A 24,665-nucleotide genomic window follows, 5' to 3' on the forward strand; every position below is an offset into this window, starting at 1 on the left:
GGGACAGCTGGCAGGCTGAGCTCCTGAGGGACCCTCGTGGCTCCCCTGTCACCTGCCCTCGCAGACATGTCCTACAAGCCTGGGGCATCAGGGGAGCTCTCAGGGAAGCCAGGAGGTCTACCTTGTAAGTTGCTGCATCTGGCTCCTTGGTATAAGTCAGAGTATTCCCCCAGGATGCTCCGGCCAGGTAAAATGCCTGAAATGCAGGTTTCTCAAGAATCCCTCATGCCTGTAGCCAGACAAAGGGTCTCTCACTGTCCCCTGTAGGTTGGGGGCCACATGGAAGTCCAGCCAGGACTGGGGACATCTGGGGGGGGAGGTAAGGGCAGGGGGTACAGCTGTGAAATCGCCTGAGAAGAGCCCCTGCCTTCACTGGCCCGTGACTCAGTCAGCACCTCCGAGCTTAGAGCAGCAGGTAAACACTGCCTCATATTTGGAATTGCCCAAAGGCCATCCTCACAGTGACCCAGATGGCCAAAAAGGAGGAATTAGTCCTATTTTACGGAAGAGGAACCTGAGGCTCAGGAGGGGCAGGTCATTATCCCAGGGCTGCCCAGCAAGGAAATGACAGAAACTCAGGATCCCCAGACCAGCGCTTGCTGCTTCACTACGCAGAGAGAATAGAAGAGGGACGGAGCAGGGTTCAGTGAGGGCCCAAATGTTCTGAGGGAGATCGTGGGAGAGGCTGTCTCTGGAGGAACTCATCTCACCGGCCCCCACCTCCCAGACAGCGCTGCTCTGAGACACTGCTGCCACCCCGTGCTCCTTCTGCAGTGGTGGGACTAGACAGCGGTGGGCACTCATTCACGGAAATACCAGTTCCCGGTATGCAGCAAGCTCCACCCGAACAATCGGATGGGAACCGTCCCCGAGTCCTAGGGACCTTGTTCTAAATGGACATTCCTACTTTTCTTGCTAATGCTTACATTGCTGGTCCTGCATCTGAAAAGAGCCTTTTGGACACTTGGCTTGAGGATGGTCTGCACCTATTTATTAGAAAAGGTGCTGTTAGGAAATGGATGGCTTCCTGGGTTCAAACGCTGAGGCTCTGCTGTGTGACCTTGGGCACATCCCTTTCCCTCTCTGGGCCTCAGTTTCCTCATTTGTCACATCACCTTGGATTAGATGGCCCCCCTAGGATGTAGTATTTAGTCATGTACGTTCCTTTTAATACACCTTATATGAGTGAAGGCTTCCTGTAAGCACGGGGCTTGGTGCTGAGCATTGAGCAAGAGGAGGGGAGTAAGGGCCAGTCCCTGCTGTAAAAAAGCTCAAATTCCCATTCTGACACGTTTTTTGGTCATGCTTTTCCTTCATGCTGACTTACCTTTTCAGAAAATGCTCCCGCTTCCGTTGGAGAATGGAAATTGGCAAGGAGAGAGGGAAAAGGTCCAATTTGCGCCTTTGCTATTTTAGGGGAGGTTGAAATTACAGGCCAGAGTGTACTGATGTGCTCACTGGAGTGACCTCCGTCCCCCAAGACAGGAGAAGACCCAGGTTCTCTGCTTGTTAAGTGGTTTGAGCTCTTAGGCGTGAGGCATTATTACATAAATTCAAGCTCGCTCCAGATCCTTAGTACCCTGAGTTGCCTCAAGGGGGTAATGGCACTGCCTGCGTGTGCAGCCCGGGCGCTCGGGCCGCCGTTGCAACCGGAGCGAGAAGCGCCCGCCCGCACCACCTGTCCCCGCCGGCATTCCAGAGTAGAGGCCGAATTGGCAGCAAGCCGGCCCGGATCAGTCGCCGCCTCAGTCCGCGCGGGCCCTCCTAGGGGTGTGTCTCGCGGATTCAACTCCCAGCCGCTCCTGGACGAGCCCCTAAAGGCTTCTTCCTCTCTGGCGGGAGCCGCGCGCGCCCCTCTCTTCGCGCTGCTGGCCCGAGGCCGCCGCAGGCGGATGCACGACCTCAGAAGACGCTGGGACCTGGGCTCCCTCTGCCGGGCCCTGCTCACCCGGGGCCTGGCCGCCCTGGGCCACTCGCTGAAGCACGTGCTCGGCGCGATCTTCTCCAAGATTTTCGGTCCCCTGGCCAGGTACGTTTTAGGCGAAAGCGGGACTCGCGCTCCCGGGCCAGGGCGCACGGGAGCCGTGCGGGAAGGGAAGGCAGCCTCGAGGGGAGAGAAAGGCGCAAAGTTCCGGCTGGCCCGCGGCGGCCGGGCTCCGGGGCTCCGGAGGGGCGCGGCGCGCGTTTGGCCACGCTGTGGCTCCCTCCCCGCGCTTCCGCGGGCACCCGTAGCGCAGCGTCTCCGCTAGCAAGTCGGGCTGCCGGCGGACCCCCTTCCCCCAGGATAACTCCGAACGCCTGGCTCCGAGCTCCCTTGAGGCGTCCCCCAAGGTGGGCAACCCGTTGCGGGCAAGAGCAGGGCTTCGGGGCGCACGGGGAAGGAGCCCGAGAGTCGGGCTAGGCGAGGAGGCGGCGGCGTGCGCGCCAAGGGGACTGGGGGCAGAAGCGCCAGGGAGAGTCCGGCGGGCGAAGCAGGATGGGGGTGGGAGTCACGGAGCCACCGAGAGTGGAACAAGACGCGCGGGGGCTCGGACCCGTGGTATGAGTTGAGGAGTGGGGCAACCGGGTCAGGCGGGGTCCCACGGGTACGAAACCCCGCGAAGCGGCTCCGGAGAGCTCTGGCGCTGGGAGAGGGCAGGCGGCCAGCGGGAAGGAGTCGGGGGGAGGGGGGTGTGTGCGGCAGAAGCCACAGCGCTGAGCCTGCCGGGAAGGAAGGAAGCGGGGAAGGGCGCCGCCGCCGCCGCCGCCGCCGCCGCCGCGGTGGAGTACTCGGTGCCGAGGGGAGGGGAAAGGGGCGCAACGGCGGCGCCAGGGGGAGGGAGGCGGTACGGGCGCACTGCGAGCGCGGGCTGAGCTGCGGGATTGACGTAAGGAGCTTGGGTTTTCCCCAGCGTCGGGAACATGGATGAGAAATCCAACAAGCTGCTGCTGGCTTTGGTGATGCTCTTCCTATTTGCCGTGATCGTCCTCCAATACGTGTGCCCCGGCACAGAATGCCAGCTCCTCCGCCTGCAGGCGTTCAGCTCCCCGATGCCGGACCCGTACCGCTCGGAGGATGAGAGCTCCGCGAGGTTCGTGCCCCGTTACAATTTCAGCCGCGGCGACCTCCTGCGCAAGGTAGACTTCGACATCAAGGGTGATGACCTGATCGTGTTCCTGCACATCCAGAAGACTGGAGGCACCACATTCGGCCGCCACCTGGTGCGCAACATCCAGCTGGAGCAACCGTGCGAATGCCGCGTGGGTCAGAAGAAATGCACTTGCCACCGGCCGGGTAAGCGGGAGACCTGGCTCTTCTCCAGGTTCTCCACGGGTTGGAGCTGCGGACTGCACGCCGACTGGACCGAGCTCACCAGCTGCGTGCCCGCCGTGGTGGACAGCAAGCGCGACGCCAGGCTGAGACCGTCCAGGTGAGTGCGCGCCCGCGGCGGAGCGGGGCCCTGGGGCGCGGGAGCGGACCCGGGCCGCGGCGGGCGGAGGGCCGGGAGGCGCGGCTAGCCTCTGCCGGCGACCCAGGGAGCACCTCGGCGCCCCTGCGGTGGCGCCCCGGCGCGCGCGCTCGTGGCACTGTGGCGGCTGCAGGAAGCTCGTCCGTTCCGACTTGGGACGGCTCCTCTCTCTGCCCGCGGGTTGGCCTGCTTGGCGGCTGGGAGTGCGCGCTGGGGAAGCGGCCAGGAGGCCCGGGACGAGCGCCCCCCGGCCGCCGCCGGGACAGGGTACAGCACGCAGACTCCGCACTGGAGGGCCCGAAAGAACTATGTTCTGAGTGCAGCGTCCCTGAGCCCCTCCAGCCTTTCGCTTCTTTTCTCCGCACCCAGGTTCCCAAGCCTCGTTTCGCTCTCTCTTCTTTCCCGCTCCCGCATTTCCCCTCCCCCCGCCTTTCCCCTCGCTTCCTCTATTTGCCTTTTTCTCTTTTCTCTTTTCGCTTTCTCGTGCTTGGTATCTTGTCAGCTCTTGGCCGCTCGCTCTTTCCTTTTCCCTCCGTTTTCCTCTTTCACTTTGTTTCTTGTTCTTTCTTTAACCCTTTTTGTTCTTTCTCTTTTTTCCTGACTTTTGTCGCCTTCCTCCTCCTTTCTCTCCACTGGCTCTGCTCTCCCTGGGCGAATGAATGTCCCTCTGCGGCTGTTTGCGGACACCCAGAGAGAGCTCGTGGTACCCAGCTTGCGCCCCGCACTACTGGCTGCACGCCGGGCATCAGCGGCGCTTTGCGAGTGCGAGGGGCACCCCGCGGGTCGAAGGGCAGGTGGAATGCTGCCCCGGATCCCATGTGGGGCTCAGTCTTGAGAAACCTCTCCTGACTTACAAACTCTGAGCCCCGGAGCAGGGCGCCGCCAGCCAACTTTATGAACCCAGGGCTGAATCGGAAAGAGCTGTTTTATGAAAAGCCACTTGCTTTTGAAGCTAGGGCATTTTCCTCCAGCCAGCTGCAATGCCCAGTTGCTGGAGGTCATGGATGCCATAAAGGGGGGAGTAGGAAGGACTCTTTGGGGTGCAGTTGCCCCAGTCAGGGCTCCCATTCTGCGACTCTCCCTAAAACAGATGTGGGCTGCGTCAGGCAGTCCGGGGAATGGACAAGGTGAGTCTCGTTGACATGGCCATGCTCTCTGTCTCCCCAGCGAGGTGACCACAAGGGTCCTGGAGGCTGCTGCTGCTACAGAGGCTGCTTCCCTGGGCAGGCTCCCCACTCCCTCCTCTGCCTCCCCAACCCCTCATGGTGAGGGCTACGGCCATATTTTGTTGATGCCTCTTGGAATGCAAGAGCCAGGCACTTTCTTCTGTCCAGCCCCAGACGAATGGAGCGCTCCGACTTCCTGGTCACCATTGAGATTTAGAGGAAACCTCACCCCCTACTCACTTTCCCTTCCCTCAGTTTACAGTGTCCTTTTCGAATGCTGGAATTCTGGGAGAATCTGTTGAACTTTCATTTCCCTTCCAGCACTAACCGTTTTTTTTTTTTTCCCCGACCTAAGAGAACCTTGACCCTAGGAAGGTTGCTGCCTCAATCTGTTGTGAGAATTGTGTAAGCCATTGTCACCACAAGACTCTGGTGTTTAAGACGTTCCTAAACAGTTTGGCAATATTGAAAATAATCCCTCTTGCTGATAGAGCCTGTAGGTTTTGTGAGGGGTGGTGATGTAAAAAGCTCTTGAGGGCAAAAATTGAATTCCACAGCCATGGCTGTGGCACAGGAATAAAAATGAAGTCTTGGCCACTATGGACTCCCTGGCCCTGTTTGGAATTCCTCAGGGCACATGTGCCTTTTAGAATCCTTTTGGACATGTAGGTCAGGGTGTGACAGGATCTGTAGACACACATTATTATTGTGGTCTTGATTGTGTATCTGGTCTTCTGGCAGATTACTTCAGAAATTTACCATAAGATAACCAGGCCCCCTCAAGGGGAGGGTTCAGCCTCTTGGACGGCCCCCAATGGAAGCAAAATTATTTGAAATGAAATAAGATTTTCTTGATCATCAAAAGGGTGATACCACAGTGCCATCTAGTCTAGTAAAAGAAGAACCACTTTTAAAAAAAAATTATTTCTTTTATTTATTTATTTTTGGCTGTGTTGGGTCTTCGTTGCTGTGTGCGGGCTTTCTCTAGTTGCGGCGAGCGGGGGCTACTCTTCATTGCGGTGCACGGGCTTCTCATTGCGGTGGCTTCTCATTGTGGAGCACGGGCTCTAGGCACACAGGCTCAGTAGTTGTGGCACGTGGACTCAGTAGTTGTGGCACACGGGCTCAGTAGTTGTGGCTCGCGGGCTTTAGAGCACAGGCTAAGTAGCTGTGGTGCACGGGCTTAGTTGCTCCACGGCATGTGGGATCTTCCCGGACCAGGGTTCGAACCTGTGTCCCCTGCATTGGCAGGCGGATTCTTAACCACTGCGCCACCAGGGAAGCCCAGAAGAAAACCCACTTTTTAAAGAGTCAGAATTACTGGATCTTACGGTATTCACCAAAATGAAATAAAATTTGCTAGAGAGGGGCTTCCCTGGTGGCGCAGTGGTTGAGAGTCCGCCTGCCGATGCAGGGGACACGGGTTCATGCCCCGGTCCGGGAAGATCCCACATGCCGCGGAGCGGCTGGGCCCGTGAGCCATGGCCGCTGAGCCTGCACGTCCGGAGACTGTGCTCCGCAACGGGAGAGGCCACAGCAGTGAGAGGCCCGCGTACCGAAAAAAAAAAAAAATTTGCTAGAGAAACACATGGTTATCCCAAGGGCATTTCTTTTATTTCCTTAATTCCTACCCACCTCCAGAAATCTTCATCCTGAAGAGTAGTCATAGCCGGAGGGTTCCAGAATTTCCCAGGATGTTGACAAATCCCTGCTTACAGGACCAGTTCTGTGAATTCTGATAATCTGTGTGAGAGAAGGTATGCACAAGTGTGTGACAGTGAGAGAGAGAGAGAGTGTGTGTGTGTGTGTGTGTGTGTTAAAAATTTAGACAGAGGCAGTTGTGCTGGTGGTGATGCGTGAGGCCGAGGAGATGCGAAAGTCAGCTACGAGGAGTTCCTGTGTGGAGCAGGCTTCCGTGCCAGCTGCTGGTGGTTCTATGCACCACTGAGCTGAGCAGAACAGCAGCTCAGTCTGTTTGGCCTGGGAGTTCTGACACCTGGGCCTTCGTTCCAGGCCAGCCGTGAACCAGCTGTATGACCTTGGACCAGAGTCTGTCCCAGCCTTGTCTTGTGGAGAGTGCATTCCAGTTTCTGATGAGCTTTTCCATCCCTTGTCTCTGGTATGTCTCTGTAAACTTGCACTATGTGTAGGAGTAAGGCAGAGTGGGCAAAAGTCTCCCCATCTGTCCCATGAGACAGAAGCCCAAGGGGGTTGAAGGACTTTCTCAAGGTCATTGGGCTCTTTAGTGACACAGCAGGGACCTTACTCCAGCTGTGGCTGCTTCCACAGCCCTTGCTCTGTTGACTGTGACTCCATGAACAAGGTTTTTTAAATTTTATTTATTTATTTTGTGAAAGCACAGTGAGGTATTTCATGTGAGTCATTACCACAAAATGAACACTCAGTGCATGTTAACTGGTATTGTTATCAACTACATCATCACCGTTTCCAGGCATTTTTACACATGTGTTTGAACAGGTGATTGGACCAGGGTTGCCGCAGCCATTGGGAGAAAAACACATTTCTACCTTCCTGAGGTTTTATGCTCACGAGGAGAAGGTCTCGTGGCTGGGTGGCAAAGGGGCCTCTCATTGCCTAGTCAGAAATCACTGCAAAGCTGAGAAGGATGGGAGGACGCTGGGGACCTGGTGACTAAGCGTCAGGAAGAGGCCTCAGCGGCAAGGGCCACCTTTTGACTCACAGCCATCCATCCACATTGGTGGGGGGCACACGAGAGGCCACCGTGGCTGCAAGCCAAGACCTGAATTCTGCTCCCACTGCTACATTCGAGATGCTTCCCTGCCTCAGCGGATGGTGAAGTGCTCGAGTGATATGTAACGGCTGAGTGGAAACGGCTGCCATCATGTTGCCTGGAGAGGACAAAGAGAGAGAGTGCTTGGCTGGCAAAAGGCACAAATTGTTTATTAAGAATCATATTTCTTTTCAAAAAACCTAGCAATTGAATTTCATGCATCTATTGTTTAGGGGCCAGAGAAAGGTCCTGCTCAATCTAGAATTACCAAGACTGTTTTTGAAAATGTATCAAAACATGGTTGCTGACCAGCTCTTCAAACTCCCGAATTCTGCAGGCTTTTCTCAGGCCAAATTCCCTCCGTTTATAGCCAGCTCTAGTGCATCACTGGGTCTGTGGGAGGAACTCAGAATTGGGCACCAAGAAACTGCACCAGCCTCATTCTTCTTCCCCAAGCACTGTGCTGGCTGGCACACTCGGGTGGTGGCTGGCGGCAGGGGAAGGTCAGGTTCCATGGCTACCCAAGTCAAAGAATCTGATCGTCATATTCATGTTGCATCCTAGACGTTTAGTATCTCTACATTTTGCAGCAGTCTTACGGAAGAGTAATTAATCGTCACCTAGAAACCACTAGGCTATCACTGACAGGAAAGAATTACAAGGCATTTACATGGAGCATAGCCTTTTCTCTTTCTTTTGTCTTCTTTGTGGTCACTCTTTTTTAATACCTGTGGTAAAGGATTCCTTTTCTTTCCCTTTCTTGTTTAAAGGTGGCTCTTTTCTTTTCTTTTCTTTTCTTTTTTTTTTTGGCCGTGTGCGGCTTGTGGGATCTTATTTCCCTGACCAGGGATCGAACCCGGACCCCAGCAGTGAAAGCGCCAAGTCCTAACTGCTGGACCGCCAGGGAATTCCCAAGGTGGCTCCATTTTGATAGAGCCGTGTCTTAGCAAGAAGTCCATAGTGCACAAGCCTGCTCATGGCTCACATGCCCACACTCCACTCCTTCCCTCCTGCAGTGAAGCAGGACAACACGACAGGCTTTGGTACAGGGCAAGGCAGCGAGTGAATGGACTGATCCAGGCAGCGATGCCGTCCTTCTGGTCCCTCAGGCTGTAGGCCACTGGATTCTCATAGGGGTAGCTTCACTTAGCTGGGGCTGCTAAGAGGATACTAAGAGCTGTTATTACTCCCCTACCACGGATTTCTCAGGAGAAGGCGAGAAATTCACCATGATAACATCTGTAGAACTTCAGCCGTAGTAGTTAGCATCTTTGCCCAGATGGCAAACATGTTGCTGGCAGCCCAACAAAGCTCGAAGTTCTCAAGGTGGTATAAAAAGCTACTCAGAATTAGATATTCTTAATAGTAATTTTAGATTAGTGCTGTTACGTGGCAATAAGAATGTTAGAGCTTGTCTTTTCTAGATATCTGTCATCAACTTAAGTAGCATGAAATGACACTAAAGAATAGTCACCTCTTCCCTCTGTCATTCGTTAAACAAAATTCTGCAAAACTGCCCATTATATTCCAGGGAAGACGTGTCATCTTTGCTCTCACAGAGCTTACAGTAGAACAGAATAATTTGGTGTTTTAGATATTTAATAAAGAAGATGGATTTTGTTTGAAAATGATTTGAATATCAATAATGTCTTTAAGATGTCATATCTTTACCAGAATATGTTTTAAAAATAGGGCCTTCCCTGGTGGCGCAGTGGTTGAGAGTCCGCCTGCCGATGCAGGGGACACGGGTTCGTGCCCCGGTCCGGGAAGATCCCACATGCCGCGGAGTGGCTGGGCCGGTGAGCCATGACCGCTGAGCCTGCGCGTCCAGAGCCTGTGCTCCGCAACGGGAGAGGCCACGACAGTGAGAGGCCCGCGTACGGCAAAAAAAAAAAAAAATAGAGAAAAGTCCATCTGTTTATATAACAGTTTAGGTCTAATCAGCAAACTTTGTGGAGTATTATGACCTCTGCCCAGTGCTAGCAGTTGGCGGAGATTAGAGCCTAGACAAATCCAAAAAAGCCAAGGTCACCATCTTTAGCCTCAAGTTCATTAAGATTAGATAGTAAAATGCAGAACTATGTCATGTATAGGTGGGGGTGGGGGAGTGGGGAGGAACATGTGACTTGGGGCAGGTCCATCCCCCTCTGTAAAATGGGAGATTTAAAGGAGATGCTTTCTAAGGCCCTTTCCTCTCTAAAGTATGAGGAGCAGGCCAGAAAAAGGAGACATCTGTTTGGAAAGGCTTCTAGGAATAGGTGTGTTGTATTTAGAAGAAAGGAGGCATTGTGGGTGGGCGTGGCATCCTCATGGCATTGTGAGGTCAAGTCACCTCACCTAGCCAGGGCTGGCCAGACCTGAGAAGGTTCATGCCTGGGGGAGGGTTAGGGAGCCTCATTGTAGAGATCCTGGAATGGCAACAAGGAGGTTGAACCCCAGTGAGTATGAGAAGCTCTTGCATGGCAGGGATGTAAAAAACATAAAAGTAAATGAAGGCTATAGTCCAGTTAAAGGTACCACCCTGATTTCCAGTCTGGAGTTGAGGTGGTACCATTGACAAAATGGAGAGGTTGAGAAGGTGATCTGCTGGGGGCTGCGAGGATACCAAGAACTGTGACCGGTCTAAGTTGCCTAGGCTTCTAGTGGCCAAGGCTTGTAAGGAAGTGAGAATGGGGGCTCTGGACAGGTTAGGACTTCGTTGTATATGTAGGAGTCTCTGAATCCAGTTAGTCTGAATTCACAATTGGCATTATTATTTAAATGATAGCTGCAATTCACATGTGGGACTCTCAGCCAGGTAAAAGGCTGTTTGAAGAGAGGAAAAGTTCGACAGTTATGATTACATAAAAATGAGAAGTGTTCATCTGTCCAAAAATAGCCAAAATGAAAAGGCATATGGCAAACTGATGAAAATATGCACAACAAATAAAACAGACAAAAGGCTGACATCGTTCCTAGATAAAGAACTTGTACAAATTGATTAGAAAAACAAAGGATATGACCAGACAATTTGCAACATGGGAACCACAACTAGTTTACAGACACAGAAAAGCTCTTTAGCCTCACTGGTACTAAAGAAATGCAAATTCAAATAATTATATGTAGGAAAACCTTTTTGCCTGTCTAATTAACCTGGATTAAAACAAAAAAACAAAACTAGGTATACATCACCACCACCACCAAACAAAAAAAGATAGTAGCGGGGCTTCCCTGGTGGTGCAGTGGTTAAGAATCCGCCTGCCAATGCAGGGGACACGGGTTCGAGCCCTGGGCCGGGAAGATCCCACATGCTGCGGAGCAACTAAGCCCATGCACCACAACTACTGAGCCTGCGCTCTAGAGCCCGCGAGCCACAACTACTGAAGCCCATGCGCCTAGAGCCCGTGTTCTGCAACAAGAGAAGCCACCGCAATGAGAAGCCCGCGCACCACAATGAAGAGTAGCCCCTGCTCGCCACAACCAGAGAAAGCCCGTGTGCAGCAACAAAGACCCAATGCAGCCAAAAATAAAATAAAATAAAATAAATTAAAAAAAATAAATGAAGTAGTGGCTGTTATAATAATCATTATTATTAAAAAAAAAAGATAGTAGCCAGTGCTGACAAGGGTGTGGTACATACCATCATTCTCATATGTTGTTGGTGGGACTATGTTGGAATAATTCTTCCCGAAATAAAATAGATAATATCAGCAGAGAACATTGAAAATACTTACTTCTTTGACCCATGATTTGTTTGCTGGGATTTTACTGAAAAACAATCCTGTACATGTTTTTCTATGACTCATTTATTTATTTATTTATTTACAGATATTTATTGAATATCTCTTATCACGGTGCTTCCAGGAACCAGGAAGCAGGTAGATGTGGTCCCTGGCTTCATAGAGTGGGAAAGGTAGACGTGAAACAAATAATTCATTACTTAAAATTGTGAGAAGCGCCATGGGGGAAAAGCATAGGGTGATATGAGAATGGTATCTTAGGAGACTACCATTATTTGTTAAGTTATTTGGAACTATTCATGAGTGCAACAAATCGGAAAAATCTGCATCCACATATAGGAGAATGGTTCAAGAAATATCAGTACATCCACTTGAGGGATTATTTCAAAACCATTTAAATGTCCTTTTTATAGAAAATTGGTAGTGATTTAATGCTAAGGGAAAAAGAGATAGACAGTTATGGGCCCAGTATGACTACAATTATGTGAGAGAGGGGTTGAGGAGGGAGAGAGGCAAATCATCTTTCCATCCCTCTCAAATCTAAGCATAAAAGGCAAAGAATGGAAGAAAAATACCGAGATATCAATAGATCAATTAGTGACTTATTTTCTTTTCCTGTTTCTCTGAAGGATTTGAATTTCCTATATGAATATGCATTACTTTCATAGTAAAAGTAAATATTAACAGTTTTAAAAATGATGCTTTATAATGGCTGTGATAAATTACACAGTCTGCTTCTTGGTTTCTAAAACTGTGGCTGGTTATTTCATTAGCCTCTTGATATTCTGGGAGTCCTTAATGAGGAAAGCAGCCTCAGCTAAATAAACTCACAGACTGAAAGGCAGAGGTGATAAGTCAGGCATCAGCTGTTGATTTTTCTGATGATTGGCTGTTATTATATTCCAAGGAATCCATGAAACTCTTATACCAGTACAGTACAGAGATATTTGAGAGGATTTCTATTGCTTGTGCTCTGTTTAAAAATTAAATGAAACTGGAAATTAATAATGGCACACAGTTGGAAATAAAAGGCTTACTCTGCTCAGCCAGAGCCACCCAAGATAGCCTGGATTTTGAATCTTCGTGAGCCTCTTTTCAAATGAACTGACACCAGAGCTAATGGTCTGGCTGGAAGAGCAAAGTCTTGGGATTGGAGAAGGGCTGTAGTTCTAAACGTCCACAACCGAGAGCTTAGATCAGTTAGTGCATGTGTTGCCCTCATCCAGGAGAGAAGGGGAGTGTATTCTGCTGGAGCAGCCTCCCCCCAGAGCAGTTTCACTTCATAATAACATTGCCCCTGGTTAACTGTAAATTGACTAGAACACTTCATTCCTCAACTGCTCTGGGTATCTGAGGGGCCACTAAATACAGTAAGGTTCAGAATCTTATTGTTGAGACTCCATGGAGACTACATTCTAGGTACAAGTTACTTTGACAGCGTAAAGAATGTGCTTCACACTTGGAAAGCTAATACCAACATTCTGCGCCAAATAAGATGAGATATTTATTTATTTTTCCCCCTATATATTTTAAATTTTTATTTATTTATTTATTTGACTGCACCAGGTCTTAGTTGCGGCATGCATGCGGGATCTAGTTCCCTGGTCAGGGATTGAACCTGAGCCCCCTGCACTGGGAGCGCAGAGTCTTAGCCACTGGACCACCGGAGAAGTCCCAAGATGAGATATTTAGTCACTGAGTTTAGAGAAAATAAGGATATGCATGGGAATGTTCCTTCTTCCATCAAAGTGTAATGAAGAATCCAATTAATGGTATATGTCTTCTAATACAAAGTCATTGTAAGCTTAGAGAAATATTTGTCTAAACTTTAGTAAAATATTTATTGGCAGAAGAGCTTTCCTAGCTTTGCTAGGTATTGGACTTCGCAGATTATTCAGTTGGTCTTATTGCGTCCCATTTGTTATTTCTGCTATTTTGCCTCTAGGAACAGTGTTGAAGACTTTGACACATTTCAGAGCATTACACTAAATAAATCTGTCTTGCACATTCCACTGTGCTTTTTCTGGAATATTATAAATATTCAAATATAGTCACACATGCAAATTCAAAATAAAATTCAATACATGCAAATTCGGCATAAATTCCATATTTATAACTTAGCGATAGTTTTGAACTTGTTATCCTATGATATAAATGTATCAGATATGAGCTCATGGGAATTACCAATAAATATATTTTTCTGATTAAACTGTGGGTTCTTTTTTAGTCACAATTTAAGCTTCAATTCTGGGATATATTATAAGAGAATAATTTGCACTTCATTTACTCTGAATTGTCAAGAATCATGTTCTTTCCCGATGTAAATGTCTGCAAAAAGGACTTCTTATTCACTGTGCTTGCTTTTTGAATTTTACCAGCAGGGATGCCCTGTGAGCCTTAGAGAATTGGTATTTTTCTTGTGAAGAGTATAGTTCTTTTTTTAATAAATTTATTTTTTTATGAATGTATTTTTGGCTGTGTTGGGTCTTCATTGCTGCGCACGGGCTTTCTCTAGTTGCAGCGAGTGGGGGCTACTCTTCTTTGCAGTGCGCGGGCTTCTCATTGCTGTGGCTTCTCTTGCTGTGGAGCATAGGCTCTAGGTGTGTGGGCTTCAGTAGTTGTGGCACGCGGGCTCAGTAGTTGCATCTCGCAGGCTTTAGATCGCAGGCTAAGTAGCTGTGGTGCACGGGCTTAGTTGCTCTGCGGCATGTGGGATCTTCCCAGACTAAGGCTTGAACCTGTGTCCCCTGCATCGGCAGGCAGATACTTAACCACTGCGCCACCAGGGAAGTCCCAGTGAAGAGTATAGTTCTAATGAATCACTTCCATGCACTTTTCTGAAGGAATACAGAGCAATTGAAACGTGTGCAATGCATTGGTTTACATCAAATGGATTAGGCTTGTGTGTGCTATTCCCTGCATTAATTGACTTTTTCCCATAACTGTATAGTATCAGCTCAGATTCATTCATGGAGATCATTGGACTTTTGCTAACTTCCTACAGGAGAGTGAATGCAAGCAAAGAGTGTTTCGAAATTGACTAGAGTGACCAGGTTACAGCCAGGAAACATGGAGGTACTTTTAAAAGGCCCTTTGATCTTGGCAACCAGCTCCTCAGTTATTACAATAAATAGAAGTTGACTAAACTCACCAGTTGAAAGACATAGATTATCACAACCGATGAAAATACAAAATCTAGCTATATGCTGTGTATGAGAGACAAAGCTAAAACATTAGGACACGGATAGGATTGGAATATATATACTATGCAAATACTAACCAGAAGAAAGCTGATGTAGCTAAATTAACTAAGGCAAAGCCTTTTTGGGGGATAAACAGGATCACTGAATAATGATAAAGTGTTCAATTCTTCAGATAACAATTCTAAGCCTGTATGCACTTAATACCATAGTTTTGAAATATATAAAGCAAAAATTGACAGAGCTATAAGGAGAAATTGTAAAATCTACCAACTGATTTCAGAAATTGATAGATGAAATGAACAAAAAATGAGTAAGGGTACAGAGGATTTGAGCAACATGGTTAACAAACTCAATATAGGAGACCAGCATCCATTTAGAAGAATACACATTCTTCTCAAGCACATATGGAACATTTTTGAAAATAGACCATATACTAAGTCGTAAAGTTGGTCTGGAAAAACTTCAGTGAGAAAATATAGACCATTCTGACTATGCAGCGCTTAAGAAAGAACAAGGGATCAGGCATATCTGAGTGTACGAGAAGGATCATTAGTAGTCTGATATATTTGGAAGTATTGTGAATCCTTCACCGACCACATCAAGCTTGTTAATTCACACGCAAGAGTGAAGAACTCCATGTTAGTATCTATATAACGTACATCAACGATTCAGCACCTAGCATATAATATGTGCTAAAAAAAATTATGGCTATGATTATTACTCAAATTTTGCTATCATTACCCATTTGGGGAACCTTTGCATCTTCAGAGAACTATAAAGATATTTGCATTTGGCAAATTATGTAGCAGTAATGGAAGAACTTGTCCTTTGCGAAAAAAATCTCCATCACATATAAAATACTCAGACAGTTCTCCAAGGTTCGTTTGGGTGAACATTCACAAGGCTCTTTCACACAAACATACAGATATCCAGCAAACTCATAAAAATACACCAAATCAAACTTTAGAAAAATCATATCTACGGTATATATATGCACACACATACACAGTGTTTGTAACATCTACACTACACATATTATCTGTACGGGGGTTTGCAAACTTCCAATCAAATCTTGTCTCCACCTATTTTTGTAAATAAAGTTTTATTGGAACACAACCAAAGAAAAAGTGAAGAACTCCAAGACTTAGGCAAAGAGAAGTGCTGTAAAGTGATGGTTTGACCCATGTAGCTTGGCCTGACTTTCCATGAAGGTGTATTAGTGTTTTGGGATACCTACTGAGCCAGGTGCTATGCCAAGGGCATAGCATATATTTTCCTCATTTAATCCTCGAAATAACTCTCTGAGGTAGATGTGTAAAAAACCCATTTAAAGAGGAGAAAACAGATAATTGGATGAGATATATAACCTGCCCAAATATACCCAGCCAGTCAGTATTGGAGTTGGCATTTAAAACCAACTGGGCCACGTGGCGTGTCTGATATGTTTTAATGTCTACTAAATTCTCAGACAAATCTCCAAAAGCCCTTACCATCCATCCTTTGTTAATTTATTGTTTTTATTGACGTATAGTTGATTTACAATGTGTTAGTTTCTGGTGTATAGCAAAGTGCTTCAGTTTCATACACACACACACACACTCACATACACACACATATAAATATTCTTTTTCAGATTCTTTTCCGTTACAGTTTATTACAAAATATTGAATCTGGTTCCCTGTGCTATACAGTAGGTCCTTGTTGTTTATGTATTTTATATATAGTAGTGTGTATCTGCTAATCCTAAACTCTTAATTTATCCCTCCCCCCACCCCTTTCCCTGTTGGTAACCATAAGTTTGTTTTCTGTGTCTGTGAGTCTGTTTCTGTTTCGTAAATAAGCTCATTTGTATCATTTTTTTAGGTTCCACATATAAGTGATATCATATAATTTTTGTCTTTGTCTGACTTATTTCACTTAGTATGGTAATCTCTAGGTCCATCCATGTTACTGCAAATGGCATTATTTCATTTTTTTGTGGCTAATATTCCATTGTACCACATCCTTGTCCATTCATTTGTTGATGGACATTTAGGTTGCTTCCATGTCTTGGCTATTGTAAATAGTGCTGCTGTGAACATAGGAGTGCATGTGTCTTTTCTTTTCTTAATCTTAAAAAAAAATTTAAAATAATTTTATTTATTTACTTTTAGCTGCATCGGGTCTTTTGTTGCTGTTCATGGGCTTTCTCTAGTTGCGGCGAGCGGGGGCCACTCTTCGCTGTGGCGCACAGGCTTCTTGTTGCAGTGGCCTCTCTTGTTGCAGAGCATGGGCTCCAGGCACATGGGCTTCAGTAGTTGTGGTGCACGGGCTCAGTAATTGTGGCTCGCGGGCTCTAGAGCACAGGCTCAGCAGTTGTGGCGCAGGGGCCCAGTTGTTCTACGGCATGTGGGATCCTCCTGGACCAGGGCTCGAACCCATGTCCCCTGCATTGGCAGGCGGACTCCCAACCACTGCACCACCAGGGAAGCCTGCATGTGTCTTTTCAAATTAGACTTTTCTCTGGATATATGCCCAGGAGTGGGATTGCTGAATCATATGGTAACTCTATTTTTAGGTTTTTAAAGAGCCTCCATACTGTTCTCCATAGTAAAAGCCTTTACCCTCTCTTTTGGCTATGTGTCTATACAAACTAAGTGGAATGGAGACCTGCGGTGACTATCTGGAAATATCAGGATCCAACATGTTAACTGATTTTTTAAAGCACCTTTTAAAATGTTTAATAAAAATTACTCTCTAGGGACTTCCCTGGTGGTCCAGTGGTTAAGACTCCATGCTTCCAATGCAGGGGCCATGGGTTCGATCCCTGGTCAGGGAACTAAGATCCCATATGCTGTGTGGCATGGCCAAAAAATTAAAAAAAAATCACTCTCTAAAGGTAAATTCTGCAGCTCTTCTTTTCCCCTCTTAAACAAGGATTTAGATATCCAAGATATTGTAAATGCTTTCAACAATGATTTACACAGAAGAATTATGTTTTAGGGGGAAGAAAAGAAAGGAGTTACCTTAGAGGAAAGATTTGGGGCTTTCTTCCAGATAAGGAAAATGAAGACCTCAACTGTATTTTAATTTATGCCCCATGTGGGCCTAAAATGTGGTGCACCCACTTCACAAAATTTGTAAGAGGCCGAAGCATCTTACTCCTTCTGGAATGTTGGCAGTTGCCTTATTAGCAATGTCAGTTGCACTGCTATGACCTGGCCTGTTTCTATAAATGACCATTGCTTTTTTTGCTCCCTTTGGTCTGTGTAGACACAGCCTTTGGAGGGCATTGTGAATGAGTTCAGCCAGGGCATCTCACATAATCTCGCGTTATGAGGAGCCAGTGAAATAAAGCTTTCTCTCTAATTCAAGTGAGGCGTCCCAGAGAAAATGAATCTTGAAGCCTGCTCTTATGCCAGGGGCTTATCATGAAGATAATAGAAGTGCCTTATTACTGAAATAACCAAGTGAGAGTAGCAAATTCCCATAGGAGTGACTATTCTCTCTCCTTTGGAAGAGGCAGCTTTAGAAAAGAGCCATTTAAATCTAAAAAAGATGTATATACATATATGGATATATGTATATGTATAACTGATTCAATTTGCTGTATAGCAGAAATTAATACAACATTGTAAAATCAACTATACTCCAATGAAAAATTTTTTAAAATTACAAAATAAAAATTAAAAAAGAAAAGAGCCATTTGAGAGAATGTGGAAATTAGCATGGGCCTACCAGGCTGGCAGACATAGTGTGGGCAGCAAAGAAATTAGGTTGAAGGCATGGAAGGATGGTAAAAAGATGCCCAATACAACCAGAGGAGTTTGACCTTGGGATGATGGTCACCTCAGCAGATGCCTCACGGCTGAGACTTTGCTACGTAGAAGATTAACTCCCACAACATCTTGAAGGTTGAAAGACCGTTTGAGCCTATTTGCCATATACACTAGAGGCAAACATATTTATTATTTTTGTGATTGGTTTTGCTGAAAGTGGTTCAGTACGTTCTATGACTGTAATAGGCCAACTAAAACTTATTAAAGCAGTGTCTTTTAAAAAAATAAATTTATTTATTTAATTTATTTATTTTTGGCTGTGTTGGGTCTTCGTTGCTGTGCGCAGGCTTTCTCTAGTTGCAGCGAGAGGGGGCTACTCTTTGTTGTGGTGCGCGGGCTTCTCATTGTGGTGGCTTCTCTTGTTGCGGAGCATGGGCTCTAGGCGTGTGGGCTTCAGTATTTGTGGCTCGCGGGCTCTAGAGCACAGGCTCAGTAGTTGTGGCGCACGGGCTTAGTTGCTCCACGGCATGTGGGATCTTCCCGGACCAGGGCTCGAACCCGTGTCGCCTGCATTAGCAGGCGGATTCTTAATCACTGCACCACCAGGGAAGCCCTAAAGCAGTGTTGAAATGAGGCATATAGGTGTGAATGATGCGTAGTAGGTTATTTATGAGAAATTACTTCAATAAAAATTTTAATGGACATGCAGAAATGATTTTATGCATAAACACACTATGAGATTAATGAAAGATAATTAGACTAATAGGAGAATATGGAGCCGAAGAACGGTATTTAAAAAACATTTTGCATTGCTGGACAAAAAGGTCTGTGTGTATGTCTCCTTTTACATAAGGATCCAGGCTTAGTGTCTCTACTCTCAATTTGTTCTTTGTGACTTGGAAGCAAAGCAAAAGAAAAAAAAGGTATCATTTTAGCATTAGTATAGCATTTTACAATCTTCTGGCAGCTTTTGTATTTATCGCCATATGGGTGTACATTAAATCTGCATCTCCCTCTCATTTATATGTTTATGAAGTTATAAAGATATACACATGTGCACACAAAATAATTAAGCAAGTGATATGTGTTTGACAGTGTTTGGTGACTTAATACCAATTAGAGAGGTTTTAAAAAAAAACCTTGCTTTTCTAATCCAGTTGTTTGCACGCTTTTTGGTTTATGCACTTAAGGACAAAATCCATTTAAAGCGCCGCAATTTGCATACATGCAGCTTGGAGTGGGACTTCTATTTATTCCAGATGGCCTTGAAAAATTATTATTGAGGAGCTTAGAGACCTGGAAGTCACAAGATCCATTAGGATGAGACTAAAATCACACTTTTTCGTTTCCAACAGTTTCTCCTGTTCAGGAGGGGGTATACGTTTGACTTGGGGGGAGCTGAAGGTATGTGGCTTGCCTAGACTGTTGAATGCAGCCAAGTTAGCTCAGCTCATCCCTCAACGAGGGAGTCCTGTGTTTGCAGGCACCTTGCCTAACTAACCCTGTTGTAGGAAAGTGGCTCATCGTTTTTAGAGTTCAGAAGAATGCTCAGTTAAAGGCTGCATACCGGATTTGTATGCATGGAAGTTAGCAGTTACACTGACGACCTCTGCTCTTTGAAAAAATACGGTTGGATTGGAATGAGCAAGATTGTGATGCTCCCCATTGAATGTCATGTTTGTTTTGCTTTTAAACCATAGTGATGAAACCATTATTCATAGTAGGAAGGTTCTGGTTCCAGGATCAAGGGACTGGGTGTGGGGTCTCAGATTGTGACCTTTGGCTGGGAACATCTCTAGAGAATGTCACAGAGGTCAGATTTCCATTCCTACAGCAAAGAAGGGACCACAAACATCCAGCTCTTGTGGTTTGCTGAGGTCTGAGTCCAGGATGCAACTCTTTCTGGTTAATAGAGAGGAGCTCTTGTCTGCAAGGAGCCTGCTAAGATGGAGATATCCAAGTGCCAGAAAGTCTGAGGTCTGCACAGCTGTATCACTTGGCTTTTGGTTACACACCTTGGTGGTCTCTGAATTTAGCTTAGTACAAGAAACCTGAAAGAAAAACACAGCTGTTCTCCCAGAACTTCAAGCAGGTAGAAATAGTGAAGAAATAGGAGTTTCGATTGAAATGTCAGAAGCTAAAGTTGGGTCTGAGAAAGAGAAATACCACTGGGAAAAAAGGTAAACTCCTGCCATAATTAAATGGCAGATTGCTTCTTAGTGACTCTGACCTTGCCCTCCCAGGTAGAGCTTTGGGGACAGCGTATCCACATCTGCTTCAGGGCCCTAGAGGGAGGCAGTGGTCTCCTGCAAACTGTCAGCTTTAATAGTGAGCACCTTAGGTCTCTGGGCCACTAGTGGCTTTCAGTCTGGAATTCTGGGGCTGGATTAGGAGTGAGAGCTAGTTTGGGGTTCCTCCTATGATTCTCATAATTCAGAGATTCATCCAAGCTGTTGCTTATAGCAATAGTTCATTCTTTTTTATTGCTACAGAGTAATCCATGGTAAGTATGTACCACAGTTTGTTTAACCATTCAACTGTTGAGGGACATCTGGACTGATTCTAGTTTTTGGCTGTTAAGAATAAAGCTGCTATGAACATTCCTGTATAGGCTTTTGTGGGACGCTAAGTGTTCATTTCTCGAGGATAAATGCTCAAGAATGCGGTTGCTGGGACGTTTGGTGATCACATGTTTAGTTTTATAAGAAACTGCCAAGCTGTTTTCCAGAGTGACAATGTATCATTTCACATTCCCACCAGCAATGTATGAGTGATCCCATTTCTCCTCATCCTTTCCAGCATTTGGTGTTGTCATTATTTTTTTATTGTAGCCATTCTGATAGAGGTGTAGTAATATCTCATCGTGGTTTTAATTTCCCTTTCCCTGATGGCTAATGATGTTCAACATTCTTTCACATGCTTATTAGCCATCTGTAGGTCCTCTGTGGTAGAAGGTCATTTGCCCATTTTCTGATGGGATTCTTTGTTTTTTTTTTTTTTTTTGAACTGTTGAGCTTTGAGTGTTACTTAAATATTCTGTATTTCCTCCTGGCTCATTGCTTGTCTTTTCAACATTTTCCCATGGTATTTGACAGAGCAAAATTTCTAATTTTTTTTTAAAATTTAAATTTATTTATTATTTTTGGCTGTGTTGGGTCTTCGCTGCTGTGCACCAGCTTTCTCTAGTTGCAGCGAGCAGATGCTACTCTGTTGTGGTGCACAGGCTTCTCATTGTGGTGGTTTCTCTTGTTGTGGAGCATGGGCTCTAGGTGCACGAGTTTCAGTAGTTGTGGCTCGTGGGCTCAGTAGTTGTGGCTCGTGGATTGGTAGTTGTGGCGCACAGGCTTAGTTGCTCTGCGTCATGTGGGATCTTCCCGGACCAGGGCTCGAACCCATGTCCCTTGCATTGGCAGGCGGATTCTTAAGCACTGCACCACCAGGGAAGACCAAAATTTCTAATTTTGAAGAGTTCCACCAGTCTATCAGTTTTTTAAAAATTATTCATTTATTTATTTTTGGCTGTCTTGGGTCTTCGTTGCTGTGTGCAGGCTTTCTCTAGTTGTGGCGAGTGGGGGCTACTCTTCATTGTGGTGCGTGGGCTTCTCATCGTGGTGGCTTCTCTTGTTGCGGAGCACGGGCTCTAGGCATGCGGGCTTCAGTAGTTGTGGCTCATGGGCTCTAGAGCGCAGACTCGGTAGTTGTGGCGCACAGGCTTAGCTGCTTTGTGGCATGTGGGATCTTCTTGGACCAGGACTCGAACCCATGTCCCCTGCATTAGCAGGCGGATGCTTAACCACTGCGCCACCAGGGAAGTCCCAGTCTATCAGTTTTTCCTCTCATGGATCATGATTTAGTGTCAAGAATTAATTGGCTAACATGAAAAGATGCTCCACATTGCTAATTATTAGAGAAATGCAAATCAGAACTACAATGAGGTATCACATCACACTGGTCAGAATGGCCATCATCAAAAAGTCTACAAATAATAAATACTGGAGAGGGTGTGGAGAAAAGGGAACCCTCCTACACTGTTGGTGGGAATGTAAACTGGTGCAGCCACTATGGAGAACATTATGGAGGTTCCTTAAAAAACCAAAAATAGAGTTGCCATATGATCCAGCAGTCCCACTCTGGGGCATATATCTGGAGAAAACTCTTAATTCGAAAAGATACATGCAACTCCTATGTTCACAGCAGCATTATTTACAGTTGCCAAGACATGGAAGCATCTAAATTTCCATCTACAGATGAATGGATAAAGAAGATGTGATATATATATATATATATATATATATATATATATATATATATACCTATACATACATATACACACACAATGGAATATTACTCAGCCATCAAAAAGAATGAAAAAATGCCATTTGCAGCAACATGGATGGACCTAGAGATTATCATACTAAGTGAAGTAAGCCAAAAAGAGAAAGCCAAATATCATATGACATAATTTATATGTAGAATCTAAAATATTATAAAAATGAAATTATTTACAAAACAGAAACAAACTCACAGACATAGAAAACAAACTTATGTTTACCAAAGGGGAAAGGGTGCGGGGGAGGGATAAATTCGGAGTTTGGGATTAGCAGATACAAACTACTATATGCAAAACAGATAAATAACAGGGTCCTACTGTATAGCACAGGGAACTATATTCAATATCCTGTAATAAACCATAATGGAAAAGAATATGAAAAAGAATATATATATATGTAACTGAATCACTTTGCTGTATACCAGAAATTAGCACAATAGTATAAATCAACTATACTTCAATTTAACAAAAGAATTGGGACTTCCCTCATGGGGCAGTGCTGAAGAATCTGCCTGCAAATGCAGGGGACACGGGTTCAAGCACTGGTCCGGGAAGATCCCACAAGCTCCAGAGCAACTAAGCCCATGCACCACAACTACTGAGCCTGTGCTCTAGAGACTGTGAGCCACAAGTACTGAGCCCATGTGCCACAGCTACTGAAGCCCACGTGCCTAGATCCCGTGCCCTGCAACAAGAGAAGCCACCGCAAGGAGAAGCCCACGCACCGCAATGAAGACTAACCCCTGCTTGCCACAACCAGAGAAAGCCCGTGTGCAGCAATGAAGACCCAATGCAGCCATAAATAAATAATTAAATAAATAAATAAATTAAAAGAATTAATTGCCTAGCCCTAGATCTTGGAAATTTTCTTCTATGTTTTATCTAAAAGTTTTACAGTTTTAACTTTTATTAAGTCTATGATACTTTTTATGTTATTTTCTTATTTAGACACACTCCACACTATAATATTCACCCTTTTAAAGTGTACAGTACAGTGGCTTTTAATATATTCACAAAGTTGTGCAATCATTGCCACTGTCAAATTCCAAAAAAGTTTTCATGACTCTAAAAAGAAATCCAAAATCATTACCAGTCACTGCCCATTCACACCCAGCTATCTTATGGGTGTGAAGTGGTACCTTACTGTGGTTTTCCTTTGCATTTTCCTGAGGAGTAATGGTGTTGAGCATCTTTTCATGTGCTTATTGCCCATTTGAATGTCTTCTTTGATTCAGATCCTTGCCATTTTTAATTGTTATTTTTTCTTTTTAGTATTAAGTGTTCTGTGTACATTCTAGATACAAGTCCTTTATTGTATTTATACTTTGCAAATACTTTTCTCCCATTCAGTGGGTTGCTTCTTCACTTTCTTCATGACGTTCATTGAAGCACAAAAATTTTAAATTTTCATGAAATCCAATTTAACTGTCTTTTCTTTTGTCTCTCATAAATGCTTTGCCTAACCTAAGATCACAAAGATTTACTCCTGTATCTTCCTCTAAGAGTTTCATAGTTTTATCTCTTACATTAAAGTTCATGATCTATTTTGAGTTATTTTTTTGTGCGTATTGTAAGAAGGGGGTCCAACATCATTCTTTTCTATGTAGATATCAGTTGTCCCAGAATCATTTGTTGAAAATACTTTTCCCTTTATTAAATTGGTACCTTTGTTGAAAATCAGTTGACCATAAATATATGCACTTATTTTTGGATTCTTTTTTTTTTGCGGTACGCGGGCCTCTCACTGTTGTGGCCTCTCCCTTTGTGGAGCACAGGCTCTGGACGCGCAGGCTCAGCAGCCATGACTCATGGGCCCAGCCGCTCCGCGGCATGTGGGATCTTCCCGGACCGGGGCATGAACCCGTGTCCCCTGCATCGGCAGGCGGACTCTCAACCACTGCGCCACCAGGGAAGCCCTATTTTTGGATTCTTAATTCTATTTTATTAATCTATATGTCTGTCTTTATGAAACACCACATAGTCTTTGACTACTATTGCTTTGTAGTTAGCTTTGAAATCAGGAAGTGTGACTCTTCCAGTGTTTTTTCTTCTTTCTCTAGAATGTTTTGGCTCTTCTGGGTACCGTGACTTTCAGTGTGAATTTTAAAATCAGCTTATCAATATCTGCAAAGAAACCAGCTAGGATTTTGTTAGGGATTGTGTTGAATCTGTAGATCAGTTTGGGGTAATATTACCATCTGAACAATATTCAGCCTTTCATCATTAAACATGATGTTATGTCTGGGATTTTTCCTAGATGCCTTTTATCAGATTGAGGAAGTTCTTTT

At 45.6% G+C, this 24,665-nt stretch overlaps 1 protein-coding gene across 1 annotated transcript in view; it reads left to right on the forward strand.

Moving 5' to 3' along the window:
- The first annotated feature begins 1,587 nt into the window (after positions 1 to 1,587).
- The window catches only part of HS6ST2 (heparan sulfate 6-O-sulfotransferase 2), a 289,193-nt gene continuing 266,115 nt past the window's right edge, over positions 1,588 to 24,665 (forward strand). The window contains exons 1-2 of the mRNA XM_022563935.3: positions 1,588 to 2,029; positions 2,892 to 3,410. Of these exons, the coding sequence (XP_022419643.2) occupies positions 1,602 to 2,029; positions 2,892 to 3,410 (947 nt within the window). The 5' untranslated portion in view covers positions 1,588 to 1,601. The remainder of the gene's footprint in view (positions 2,030 to 2,891; positions 3,411 to 24,665) is intronic.

Source organism: Delphinapterus leucas, chromosome X (assembly GCF_059928025.1).
Source record: "Delphinapterus leucas isolate spDelLeu-1000000601 "Yukka" chromosome X, BTC_Dleu_Yukka2, whole genome shotgun sequence".
In the NCBI taxonomy this organism is placed as follows: Eukaryota; Metazoa; Chordata; class Mammalia; order Artiodactyla; family Monodontidae; genus Delphinapterus; species Delphinapterus leucas.